The sequence below is a fragment of the Oncorhynchus masou genome, chromosome 2, assembly GCF_036934945.1.
Source record: "Oncorhynchus masou masou isolate Uvic2021 chromosome 2, UVic_Omas_1.1, whole genome shotgun sequence".
Classification (NCBI taxonomy): Eukaryota; Metazoa; Chordata; class Actinopteri; order Salmoniformes; family Salmonidae; genus Oncorhynchus; species Oncorhynchus masou.
In genome coordinates, this window is record NC_088213.1 from 4,183,319 (window position 1) to 4,197,475 (window position 14,157).

The 14,157-nt window shown below is 45.7% G+C and overlaps 1 protein-coding gene across 1 annotated transcript in view; it reads left to right on the forward strand.

Moving 5' to 3' along the window:
* The window catches only part of herc1 (HECT and RLD domain containing E3 ubiquitin protein ligase family member 1), a 273,217-nt gene that overhangs the window by 107,607 nt on the left and 151,453 nt on the right, over positions 1-14,157 (forward strand). Inside the window, exons 27-35 of the mRNA XM_064983713.1 lie at positions 4,370-4,490; positions 4,786-5,023; positions 5,271-5,455; positions 7,136-7,291; positions 7,714-7,820; positions 8,100-8,210; positions 8,675-8,839; positions 11,477-11,716; positions 12,568-12,651. Coding sequence (XP_064839785.1) covers positions 4,370-4,490; positions 4,786-5,023; positions 5,271-5,455; positions 7,136-7,291; positions 7,714-7,820; positions 8,100-8,210; positions 8,675-8,839; positions 11,477-11,716; positions 12,568-12,651 — 1,407 coding nt within the window. The remainder of the gene's footprint in view (positions 1-4,369; positions 4,491-4,785; positions 5,024-5,270; positions 5,456-7,135; positions 7,292-7,713; positions 7,821-8,099; positions 8,211-8,674; positions 8,840-11,476; positions 11,717-12,567; positions 12,652-14,157) is intronic.

The following is a 14,157-nucleotide window of genomic DNA, read 5'->3' on the forward strand; positions in this document are numbered from 1 at the left end:
CAGGTATTGGGGGACTAGGGAGAGAGTGTTCAGGTACTGGGGGACTAGGGAGAGAGTGTTCAGGTACTGGGGACTAGGGAGAGAGTGTTCAGGTACTGGGGGACTAGGGAGAGAGTGTTCAGGTACTGGGGGACTAGGGAGAGAGTGTTCAGGTACTGGGGGACTAGGGAGAGAGTGTTCAGGTACTGGGGGACTAGGGAGAGAGTGTTCAGGTACTGGGGGACGAGGGAGAGAGTGTTCAGGTACGGAGGGGACTAGGGAGAGAGTGTTCAGGTACGGAGGGGACGAGGGAGAGAGTGTTCAGGTACTGGGGGACTAGGGAGAGTGTTCAGGTATTGGGGGACTAGGGAGAGAGTGTTCAGGTACTGGGGGACTAGGGAGAGAGTGTTCAGGTACTGGGGGACTAGGGAGAGAGTGTTCAGGTACTGGGGGACTAGGGAGAGAGTGTTCAGGTACTGGGGGACTAGGGAGAGAGTGTTCAGGTACTGGGGGACTAGGGAGAGAGTGTTCAGGTACTGGGGGACTAGGGAGAGAGTGTTCAGGTACTGGGGGACTAGGGAGAGAGTGTTCAGGTACTGGGGGACTAGGGAGAGAGTGTTCAGGTACTGGGGGACTAGGGAGAGAGTGTTCAGGTACGGAGGGGACTAGGGAGAGAGTGTTCAGGTACGGGGGGACTAGGGAGAGAGTGTTCAGGTACTGGGGACTAGGGAGAGAGTGTTCAGGTACGGGGGACTGAAGGGAGAGAGGGTTCAGGTACTGGGGGACTAGGGAGAGAGTGTTCAGGTACTGGGGGACTAGGGAGAGAGTGTTCAGGTACTGGGGACTAGGGAGAGAGTGTTCAGGTACTGGGGGACTAGGGAGAGAGTGTTCAGGTACTGGGGGACTAGGAAGAGAGTGTTCAGGTACTGGGGGACTAGGGAGAGAGTGTTCGGGTACTGGGGGACTAGGGAGAGAGTGTTCAGGTACTGGGGGACTAGGAAGAGAGTGTTCAGGTACTGGGGGACTAGGGAGAGAGTGTTCGGGTACTGGGGGACTAGGGAGAGAGTGTTCAGGTACTGGGGGACTAGGAAGAGAGTGTTCAGGTACAACGCTACCAGGGGGATTGAACCCGATTGCATGACCATGTTACCAGTGGTATATTACCAGTGGTATATTAACATGATGTTACCAGTGGTATATTAACATGATGTTACCAGTGCTATATTAACATGATGTTACCAGTGGTATATTAACATGATGTTACCAGTGGTATATTACCAGTGGTATATTAACATGATGTTACCAGTGGTATATTACCATGATGTTACCAGTGGTATATTAACATGATATTACCAGTGGTATGTTAACATGATGTTACCAGTGGTATATTAACATGATGTTACCAGTGGTATATTAACATGATGTTACCAGTGGTATATTAACATGATGTTACCAGTGGTATATTACCATGATGTTACCAGTGGTATATTAACATGATGTTACCAGTGGTATATTACCAGTGGTATATTAACATGATGTTACCAGTGGTATATTAACATGATGTTACCAGTGGTATATTAACATGATGTTACCAGTGGTATATTAACATGATGTTACCAGTGGTATATTACCAGTGGTATATTAACATGATGTGACCAGTGGTATATTAACATGATGTTACCAGTGGTATATTAACATGATGTTACCAGTGGTATATTACCAGTGGTATATTAACATGATGTTACCAGTGGTATATTAACATGATGTTACCAGTGGTATATTAACATGATATTACCAGTGGTATGTTAACATGATGTTACCAGTGGTATATTAACATGATGTTACCAGTGGTATATTACCAGTGGTATATTAACATGATGTTACCAGTGGTATATTAACATGATGTTACCAGTGGTATATTAACATGATGTTACCAGTGGTATATTAACATGATGTTACCAGTGGTATATTAACATGATGTTACCAGTGGTATATTACCATGATGTGACCAGTGGTATATTACCAGTGGTATATTAACATGATGTTACCAGTGGTATATTACCAGTGGTATATTAACATGATGTTACCAGTGGTATATTAACATGATGTTACCAGTGGTATATTAACATGATATTACCAGTGGTATATTAACATGATGTTACCAGTGGTATATTAACATGATGTTACCAGTGGTATATTACCATGATGTTACCAGTGGTATATTACCATGATGTTACCAGTGGTATATTAACATGATGTTACCAGTGGTATATTAACATGATGTTACCAGTGGTATATTACCAGTGGTATATTAACATGATGTTACCAGTGGTATATTAACATGATGTTACCAGTGGTATATTAACATGATGTTACCAGTGGTATATTAACATGATGTTACCAGTGGTATATTAACATGATGTTACCAGTGGTATATTAACATGATATTACCAGTGGTATATTAACATGATGTTACCAGTGGTATATTAACATGATGTTACCAGTGGTATATTAACATGATGTTACCAGTGGTATATTAACATGATGTTACCAGTGGTATATTACCAGTGGTATATTAACATGATGTTACCAGTGGTATATTAACATGATGTTACCAGTGGTATATTAACATGATGTTACCAGTGGTATATTAACATGATGTTACCAGTGGTATATTAGCATGATGTTACCAGTGGTATATTACCAGTGGTATATTAACATGATGTTACCAGTGGTATATTACCATGATGTTACCAGTGGTATATTAACATGATGTTACCAGTGGTATATTAACATGATGTTACCAGTGGTATATTAACATGATGTTACCAGTGGTATATTACCAGTGGTATATTACCATGATGTTACCAGTGGTATATTAACATGATGTTACCAGTGGTATATTAGCATGATGTTACCAGTGGTATATTACCAGTGGTATATTAACATGATGTTACCAGTGGTATATTAACATGATGTTACCAGTGGTATATTAACATGATGTTACCAGTGGTATATTACCAGTGGTATATTACCATGATGTTACCAGTGGTATATTAACATGATGTTACCAGTGGTATATTAGCATGATGTTACCAGTGGTATATTAACATGATGTTACCAGTGGTATATTAACATGATGTTACCAGTGGTATATTAGCATGATGTTACCAGTGGTATATTAGCATGATGTTACCAGTGGTATATTAACATGATGTTACCAGTGGTATATTAACATGATGTTACCAGTGGTATATTAACATGATATTACCAGTGGTATATTAACATGATGTTACCAGTGGTATATTAACATGATGTTACCAGTGGTATATTAACATGATGTTACCAGTGGTATATTAACATGATGTTACCAGTGGTATATTAACATGATGTTACCAGTGGTATATTACCAGTGGTATATTACCATGATGTTACCAGTGGTATATTAACATGATGTTACCAGTGGTATATTAACATGATGTTACCAGTGGTATATTAACATGATGTTACCAGTGGTATATTAACATGATGTTACCAGTGGTATATTAACATGATGTTACCAGTGGTATATTAACATGATGTTACCAGTGGTATATTAACATGATGTTACCAGTGGTATATTAACATGATGTTACCAGTGGTATATTAACATGATGTTACCAGTGGTATATTAACATGATGGTTACCAGTGGTATATTAACATGATGTTACCAGTGGTATATTAACATGATGTTACCAGTGGTATATTAACATGATGTTACCAGTGGTATATTAACATGATGTTACCAGTGGTATATTAACATGATGTTACCAGTGGTATATTAACATGATGTTACCAGTGGTATATTACCAGTGGTATATTAACATGATGTTACCAGTGGTATATTAACATGATTTTACCAGTGGTATATTAACATGATGTTACCAGTTGTATATTAACATGATGTTACCAGTGGTATATTAACATGATGTTACCAGTGGTATATTACCATGATGTTACCAGTGGTATATTACCATGATGTTACCAGTGGTATATTAACATGATGTTACCAGTGGTATATTAACATGATGTTACCAGTGGTATATTAACATGATGTTACCAGTGGTATATTAACATGATGTTACCAGTGGTATATTAACATGATGTTACCAGTGGTGTTGGTTCAGGACAGAATGTGTCTGTCTGTCTGTCTGTCTGTCTGTCTGTCTGTCTGTCTGTCTGTCTCATAATGATGTTGTGTTGGTTCAGGACAGGATGTGTCTGTCTCATAATGATGTTGTGTTGTTCAGGACAGGATGTCTCTGTCTGTCTGTCTGTCTGTCTCATAATGATGATGTGTTGGTTCAGGACAGGATGTGTCTGTCTCATAATGATGTTGTGTTGGTTCAGGACGGTGTTAACGCAGCCAAGCGGAGCCTGCAGATGAACATCCAGACAGCCGTACATAAGATCTACCAGCAGCTGTCTGTCACGCTGGAGAGAGCCCTGCAGGCCAACAAACATCACATAGGTGAACGTCACATTATTACCAAGCAGGGTTCTTCTATACAGGTCCTGGAGATCAACTGTATGTGCAGGCTTTCGGTCCAGCCCTGCAGTAAAGTCTGCGCAGCCAGTAGTTCTTCAGGACGTAGTTGAAGACCAGCGCTATAGAGTAACTCCCCTTTCCCTCGTTTGCCCCTCCCCGTCGTCTCCCTCCCTCTCCCCCGTCCCAATGCGGAAAGACACATTTCAGTTGACTTGTTGGACAACTGACTCGGTATCTCCCCCCCCTCTTTCCCCCCCCCCCCTTTCCCTCGTTCCAGAGGCCCAGCAGCGCCTCCTGCTGGTGACAGTGTTTGCCCTGAGCGTGCGTTACCAGTCTGTGGACGTGTCCCTGGCCATATCCAGTGGCCTCCTCAACGTGCTGTCACAGCTGTGTGGCACAGAAACCCTGCTGGGACAACCACTCCAGCTGCTACAGAAACCAGGGGTGTCTCAGCTCAGCACTGCCCTGAAGGTAGCCTCAACGCGACTACTGCAGATACTGGCCATCAGCACCGGGTAAGACAGGGGCTCTCTGCACTAACAAAACTGTTAATATATGTTTGTGTGTCGTCAGATGTGTCGTGTCTGGTTTATCTATAGGGCCGGTTTCCCGGGTCCAGATCAAGCCTATTCCTGGATTAAAAAAGGGGACTTTCAATTTGAGATTGTCCTTCGAGAATGATTCTTAGTCCTGTAGGAGGCGCAATCATGAAACCCTACCCAGAAAGACTGTTGATGCATGATTCTGTCTCTGTGTCTCCAGGACGTACGCAGACAAGCTAGGACCCAAGGTGGTCCAGTCCCTGTTGGACTTGCTGTGTAGCCAGCTGAAGAACCTTCTGTCCCAGGCAGGAGTCAGCCTGCTCACTGCCGACCCAGGGAAGAACCTGGAGAACCAGGACAAGAAGTCTGAGGATGGAGCCGACCCAGAGAAGACAGACCTCCGAGGTGGGAGGAGGACTGTGTGTCATGCAGCATTGACAGGAAGTTACAGTGCTATTTGAACGATGATTTAATACATTAGGAGGAGGATTGTCTGCCAGGTTGGGAGTAATAGTGATGGAAAGGTTACCAGTGATTTGGCTGACTGGAATCGGTTGATCGGCTTGATTGTTTTTTTCAAATAGATTTTTCCGGGACCTTCTAAAGTGTTGTCAATACAGATGGTAGTGGTGAAGTGGCATAAAGATGGCCGGATTCAGACATGATGTCATTGTTTTTGAAACAGCACCGTGTAGAGCTTCACTCTGTAATATGGTGTTGTTGTTGTTGTTGGAGTGGAAACAGCACCCTGTAGAGCTTCACTCTGTAATATGGTGTTGTTGTTTTGGAGGGGAAACAGCACCCTGTAGAGCTTCACTCTGTAATATGGTGTTGTTGTTGTTGGAGTGGAAACAGCACCCTGTAGAACTTCACTCTGTAATATGGTGTTGTTGTTGGAGTGGAAACAGCACCCTGTAGAGCTTCACTCTGTAACATAGTGTTGTTGTTGTTGTTGTTGTTGTTTTGGAGTGGAAACAGCACCCTGTAGAGCTTCACTCTGTAATATGGTGTTGTTGTTGTTGTTGGAGTGGAAACAGCACCCTGTAGAGCTTCACTCTGTAACATGGTGTTGTTGTTGTTGTTGGAGTGGAAACAGCACCCTGTAGAGCTTCACTCTGTAATATGGTGTTGTTGTTTTGGAGGGGAAACAGCACCCTGTAGAGCTTCACTCTGTAACATGGTGTTGCTGTTGTTGGAGTGGAAACAGCACCCTGTAGAGCTTCAATCTGTAACATGATGTTATTGTTGTTGTTGTTGTTGATGTGGTCCATAGCGTTGGAGTGGAAACAGCACCCTGTAGAGCTTCACTCTGTAACATGGTGTTGTTGGAGTGGAAACAGCACTCTGTAGAGCTTCACTCTGTAACATGGTGTTGTTGTTGTTGTTGGAGTGGAAACAGCACCCTGTAGAGCTTCACTCTGTAACATGGTGTTGTTGTTGTTGTTGTTGTTTTGGAGTGGAAACAGCACCCTGTAGAGCATCACTCTGTAACATGGTGTTGTTGTTGTTGTTGTTGTTTTGGAGTGGAAACAGCACCCTGTAGAGCTTCACTCTGTAATATGGTGTTGTTGTTGTTGTTGGAGTGGAAACAGCACCCTGTAGAGCTTCACTCTGTAACATGGTGTTGTTGTTTTGGAGGGGAAACAGCACCCTGTAGAGCTTCACTCTGTAACATGGTGTTGTTGCTTTGGAGGGGAAACAGCACCCTGTAGAGCTTCACTCTGTAACATGTTGTTGTTGTTGGAGTGGAAACAGCACCCTGTAGAGCTTCACTCTGTAACATGGTGTTGTTGTTGTTGTTGGAGTGGAAACAGCACCTTGTAGAGCTTCACTCTGTAACATGGTGTTGTTGTTTTGGAGTGGAAACAGCACCCTGTAGAGCTTCACTCTGTAATTTGGTGTTGTTGTTGGAGGGGAAACAGCACCCTGTAGAGCTTCACTCTGTAACATGGTGTTGTTGTTGTTGGAAGGGAAACAGCACCCTGTAGAGCTTCACTCTGTAACATGGTGTTGTTGTTGTTGGAAGGGAAACAGCACCCTGTAGAGCTTCACTCTGTAACATGGTGTTGTTGTTGTGTTCCATAGCGTTGGTGCGTAAACAGCACACAGCAGAGCTTCACCTGGGAGACTTCCTGGTGTTCCTGAGGCGAGTCGTCTCCTCCAAGGCCATCCAATCCAAGATGTCTTCTCCGAAGTGGACAGAGGTGCTGCTCAACATCGCTGCGCAGAAATGCTGCTCAGGTACGGTCCAATCCAACTGTATTTGTACAATTAAAATGCATTATGAAAATCACCGGTCTGTACTTGTAAGTTTAGATGTTTCTTGACATAGACTTGAATATAGGTTAGATATGCACCAGCACAGCCAACCATTTAATATACATCCTGACTGACATCAGGTCAGAGGTAAGGACTTACATTAAAGGCCTCCATTTTCACCAGTGTCTTCCTTTCATTATGTTATTTCTGTCAAAGGGATGAAGGTTTATTTGAATCGTGTCTTAGCCCGTTCATTAAAGGCTTTTTAAACTTTCATACTCACACGAGTGCCTGGCTTTTGGAATTCGTTAATGTCGTTTAGCACCTAATTTGCGTAGGATTTTTTCCCTATTTTTTTTTTTGTGCTTTTCAATGACACAAGTGTTATTGTTGTCTGTCTGTAGGAGTCCCTCTGGTGGGCAACCTGAGAACACGTCTCCTGGCCCTTCACGTTCTGGAGGCTGTGCTGCCTGCCTGCGAGGCCAGTGTAGAGAACCACCAGATGACACAGGTACTGGAGCTGTATGCAGAGTGAAGCATCTCAAAATGACCCACTGGTGAGGTCCTAATAGGAGGATTTGACGAGGTAGCTGGTAGAAGGTGAGGTCCTAATAAGAGGATTTGATGAGGTAGCTGGTAAAAGGTGAGGTCCTATTAAGTGTATTTGATGAGGTAGCTGGTAAAAGGTGAGGTCCTAATAAGAGGTTATGATGAGGTAGCTGGTAAAAAGGTGAGGTCCTATTAAGTGTATTTGATGAGGTAGCTGATAAAAGGTGAGGTCCTCCTTTAGGTGGTGGAGCGTCTCTTCTCCCTGCTGGCTGACTGTATGTGGGAGGCTCCCATCGCCCAGGCCAAGCACACCATCCAGATGAAGGAGAAAGAGCAGGAGCTGAAACTACAGGTACGGACAACTCATAATGCTCTCTATCACTTCTTCTTACTGGTATTACTCTTTCTTCTTTCTCTTTCTTTTTCTTTCCTCTTCTTTTTCTTTCTTTTCTCAGACAATTTCTTCTTCTTTCTCCTTCTTCTTTCTTCTTTTTCTTTCTTTCTTCTTCTTTCTTCTTTTTCTTTCTTCTTCTTTTTCTTTCTTCTTCTTCCTCTTTCTCCTTCTTCTTTCTTCTTCTTTCTCCTTCTTCTTTCTTCCTCTTTCTCCTTCTTCTTTCTTCCTCTTTCTCCTTCTTTTTCTTTCTTCTTCTTCTTTCTTCTTCTTTCTTCTTCTTTTTCTTTCTTTTTCTTTCTTCTTTTTCTTCCTTTCTTTTCTCAGACTTTTTCTTCTTATTATTTTTTTCTTCTTCTTTGTCTTCTTCTCTGTGAAATAACTGGCTCGCAATCTGACTAACTGATTCCTCCGTCTGTCCCCAGGGCGAGGAGGAGGATGAGAACCTTCCTATCCAGGAGGTGTCGTTTGACCCGGAGAAGACTCAGTGTTGTGTGGTGGAGAATGGTCAGGGTCTGACCCACGGCAGCGGGGGGAAGGGATATGGACTGGCCTCTACCGGCATCTCCTCTGGGTGCTACCAGTGGAAGGTACAGTACATCTCCTCTGGGTGCTACCAGTGGCATGTGAAGACACGCCTACTGTCCCGTTGCTAACGTTTGAGGGAAAATGGCATGTGTAAACACGCCTACTGTCCTGTTGCTAACGTTTGAGGGGAAATGGCATGTGTAAACACGCCTACTGTCCCGTTGCTAACGTTTGAGGGGAAATGGCATGTGTAAACACGCCTACTGTCCCGTTGCTAACGTTTGAGGGGAAATGGCATGTGTAAACACGCCTACTGTCCCGTTGCTAACGTTTGAGGGGAAATGGCATGTGTAAACACGCCTACTGTCCCGTTGCTAACGTTTGAGGGGAAATGGCATGTGTAAACACGCCTACTGTCCCGTTGCTAACGTTTGAGGGGAAATGGCATGTGTAAACACGCCTACTGTCCCGTTGCTAACGTTTGAGGGGAAATGGCATATGAAAAAACACCTACAGTCTTGAATTGAAGCCGTTCTGACTGGTGGTGACCCAACGCCCCTATTAACACACTTTATGTTGGCGTTTCCTTTATTTTGCCAGTTACCTGGAGTGATTGTCTGTGCTACATGTCCATGTTGTTAGACGTGTCTGTGTTCTGGGGGTGTAAATGGACCCTAAACTAGAGGTGACGTATGTATTAACCTCAGGAGTAGTTTGATTAGGTGGATTTACCAGATGTATTTCTCCATAGAGAGACAGATCACTATGGAAATGTTGGGGGGGGGGGTTCACCTGTAGCCGCTACATCTTCAGTAATGAGCTCCCGTTCTGCTGTCTTCAGTAATGAGCTCCCGTTCTGCTGTCTTCAGTAATGAGCTCCCGTTCTGCTGTCTTCAGTAATGAGCTCCTGTTCTGCTGCGTCTTCATTAACGAGCTCCCGTTCTGCTGTCTTCAGTAACGAGCTCCCGTTCTGCTGTCTTCAGTAATGAGCTCCCGTTCTGCTGTCTTCCGTTATGAGCTCCCGTTCTGCTGTCTTCAGTAATGAGCTCCCGTTCTGCTGTCTTCAGTAATGAGCTCCCGTTCTGCTGTCTTCATTAACGAGCTCCCGTTCTGCTGTCTTCAGTAATGAGCTCCCGTTCTGCTGTCTTCAGTAATGAGCTACCGTTCTGCTGTCTTCAGTAATGAGCTCCCGTTCTGCTGTCTTCAGTAATGAGCTCCCGTTCTGCTGTCTTCAGTAATGAGCTACCGTTCTGCTGTCTTCAGTAATGAGCTACCGTTCTGCTGTCTTCAGTAATGAGCTACCGTTCTGCTGTCTTCAGTAATGAGCTCCCGTTCTGCTGTCTTCAGTAATGAGCTCCCGTTCTGCTGTCTTCAGTAATGAGCTCCCGTTCTGCTGTCTTCAGTATTGAGCCCCTGTTCTGCTGTCTCCAGTAATGAGCTCCCGTTCTGCTGTCTTCAGTAATGAGCTCCCGTTCTGCTGTCTTCATTAACGAGCTCCCGTTCTGCTGAGTCTTCAGTAATGAGCTCCCGTTCTGCTGTCTTCAGTAATGAGCTCCCGTTCTGCTGTCTTCATTAACGAGCTCCCGTTCTGCTGCGTCTTCAGTAATGAGCTCCCGTTCTGCTGTCTTCAGTAATGAGCTCCCGTTCTGCTGTCTTCAGTAATGAGCTCCCGTTCTGCTGAGTCTTCAGTAATGAGCTCCCGTTCTGCTGTCTTCAGTAATGAGCTCCCGTTCTGCTGTCTTCATTAACGAGCTCCCGTTCTGCTGCGTCTTCAGTAATGAGCTCCCGTTCTGCTGCGTCTTCAGTAATGAGCTCCCGTCCTGCTGAGTCTCCAGTAATGAGCTCCCGTTCTGCTGTCTTCAGTAATGAGCTCCCGTTCTGCTGTCTTCAGTAATGAGCTCCCGTTCTGCTGTCTTCAGTATTGAGCCCCCGTTCTGCTGCGTCTTCATTAACGAGCTCCCGTTCTGCTGTCTTCAGTATTGAGCTCCCTTTCTGCTCCGTCTTCATTAACGAGCCCCCGTTCTGCTGTCTTCAGTAATGAGCTCCCGTTCTGCTGTCTTCAGTATTGAGCCTCCGTTCTGCTGCGTCTTCATTAACGAGCTCCCGTTCTGCTGTCTTCAGTATTGAGCTCCCTTTCTGCTCCGTCTTCATTAACGAGCCCCCGTTCTGCTGTCTTCAGTAATGAGCTCCCGTTCTGCTGTCTTCAGTATTGAGCTCCCTTTCTGCTCCGTCTTCATTAACGAGCTCCCGTTCTGCTGTCTTCAGTAATGAGCTCCCGTTCTGCTGTCTTCAGTAATGAGCTCCCGTTCTGCTGTCTTCAGTAATGAGCTCCCGTTCTGCTGTCTTCAGTAATGAGCTCCCGTTCTGCTGTCTTCAGTATTGAGCTCCCGTTCTGCTGCATCTTCAGTATTGAGCTCCCGTTCTGCTGTGTCTTCAGTAATGAGCTCCCGTTCTGCTGTCTTCAGTATTGAGCTCCCGTTCTGCTGTGTCTTCAGTATTGAGCTCCCGTTCTGCTGTCTTCAGTAATGAGCTCCCGTTCTGCTGCGTCTTCATTAACGAGCTCCCGTTCTGCTGTCTTCATTAACAAGCTCCCGTTCTGCTGTCTTCATTAACGAGTCCCCATTCTGCTCCATCTTCATTAACAAGCTCCCGTTTCCTCTACCTCATAACATTGTGTCATTGTTTGTTTCTACCTGTAGTTCTACATTGTGAAGGAGAACCGTGGCAACGAGGGGACGTGCGTCGGGGTGTCCCGTTGGCCTGTCCATGACTTCAACCACCGCACCACGTCAGACATGTGGCTGTACCGGGCCTACAGCGGCAACCTGTACCACAACGGAGAGCAGACCCTCACCCTCTCCTCCTTCACCCAGGGAGACTACATCACCTGTGTGTTGGACATGGAGGCACGCACCATCTCCTTCGGGAAGAACGGAGAGGTCAGGACATAAAGCTACTGTCAGTCTGCCCCCCCCCCTAGTTCTGAGATGCTTTTCACCGTGACTGGCCCTTTGAGCCAGACTATAAACTCTTCCCAAAACAATTAAAACCCCATGATGTCTGATGGCAAGTCATTACAGTCTCCTCACTGAGAGAGATGTATAGACGATAGGGAGGGGGAGGGAGGGAGAGAGAGGGGTAGAGAGATCAATATCTATCAGCAGCGTCCCTCCCCCATGACTGACAGTCTACAGTCTGACACCTAGAGACTAGAGACACCAGAGTGCCCCCCCCTAGAGACACCAGAGTGCCCCCCCCTAGTGACACCAGAGTGCCCCCCCCTAGAGACAGCAGAGTTCCAGAGTGTGTCCCTCCCCCCTAGAGATGCCAGAGTGCCCCACCCAAGAGACACCAGAGTGCCCCCCCTAGAGAACACCAGAATTCCCCCCCCAGAGACACCAGAGTGCCCCACCCTAAGACACCAGAGTCCCCTCCCAGAGACACCAGAGTGCCCCCCTCTCTAGAGACACCAGAGTGTGTGTCCCCCGACTAGAGACGCCAGAGTGCCCCCTCCCCTAGAGACACCAGAGTGCCCCCCCAGAGACACCAGAGTGCCCCCCGAGACACCAGAGTGCCCACCCCCTCTAGAGACACCAGAGTGCCCCCTCTAGAGACACCAGAGTGCCCCCCACCCCCTAGAGACACCAGAGTGCCCCCCACCCCCCACCCCCTAGAGACACCAGGGTGCCCACCCCCTCTAGAGACACCAGAGTGCCCCCCCCCCAGAGACACCAGAGTGTTTGAGACAGTCTCTGCTGTGTTTACAGAAGCCTGTTATTGTTCTCCACAGGAGCCCAAGTTAGCCTTCGAGGACGTGGACGCCACAGAGCTCTACCCCTGTGTCATGTTCTACAGCAGTAACCCTGGGGAGAAGGTAAGACCACGCTGAACCTAGAACCTAGTTCAACCAAGAGCCTACGACTTAAACATAGAACCTAGTTCAACCTAGAGCCTAGTTAAACCCAGAACCTAGTTCAACCTAGAACCTAGTTAAACCCAGAACCTAGTTCAACCTAGAACCTAGTTAAACCCAGAACCTAGTTAAACCTAGAGCCTACGACTTAAACATAGAACCTAGTTAAACTGAGAACCTAGTTAGACTGAGAACCTAGTTAAACCCAGAACCTAGTTCAACCCAGAGCCTAGTTAAACCTAGAACCTAGTTCAACCTAGAGCCTAGTTAAACCTAGAACCTACGACTTAAACATAGAACCTAGTTAAACTGAGAACCTAGTTAGACTGAGAACCTAGTTAAACCTAGAACCTAGTTAAACCTAGAACCTAGTTAAACCTAGAACCTAGTTAAACCTACAACCTATTTAAACATAGAACCTATTTAAACCTCAACTGTAAGGTCTGTTCAAACTACTCGTGTGTTCCATATGTAAATGTGCATTTGCCGAGCACAACAAAAATGTTACCAAGCCAAGCATCACACAGTCCTGTCATGTAAGGATAGGCAGGAGTAATCAGGTACCCCAAACAGACATCAAAACTCTCCATCTTCAACCAGACATCACATTTGTTTTCAAGCATCACACAGTCCTTCTCCCTAAACTCCTTTTCCCCTCCGTGCCCCTTTCACTCTCATTGCGTTCCGACCTCTCCCTCCTGCACACGCCGTGTGCTGAGTGTGGACACAAGCCCATTAGGCCGACACGCATAAACGACCATGAAAACACATCTAACTGACGGAATACACATGCTACATTCCCTTGACGAATGACGAATGACGAATTAGAAATGGAAGTAGGGAAATATGTGCTCCAACAACGAGCTGCCGTTTTGGAATAATTGCGTCCCGTCTATTTTCAGCTTGTGCTACTTCTGGAACTGCTTGTGCGCCCCTCGAGTGGCGCAGCGGCCTGGTTCGATTCCGGGCTGTATCACAACCGGCTGTGATTGAGAGTCCCATAGGGTGTGGCGCACAATTGGCGCGGCGTCGTCCAGGTTAGGGTTTGTCTGTCACGGCTGATGTCCTCCTCTTCGTCTGGAGGTGTAGCAGGGATCGGACCAAAACGCAGCATGGTTCGTGTTCAACATGTTTAAATGAAAGACGATAACGTGAACCCGACACAAAATACAAAATAACAAACGTGGCAAGAAAACGAAACAGTCCCATCTGGTGCAGAGAACACAGAGACAGGAAACAAGCACCCACAGAATATGGCTGCCTAAATATGGTTCCCAATCAGAGACAACGATAGACCAGCTGTCTCTAATTGAGAACCAATCTAGGCAACCATAGACATACAAACTACCTAGAAAGGAAACAGCCCTATAAACATACAAAACCCCTAGACCATAAACATAAATCCCCCATGTCATGTCATGTGACATTGGCCTTTGTAAATAAGAATTTGTTCTTAACTGACTTCCC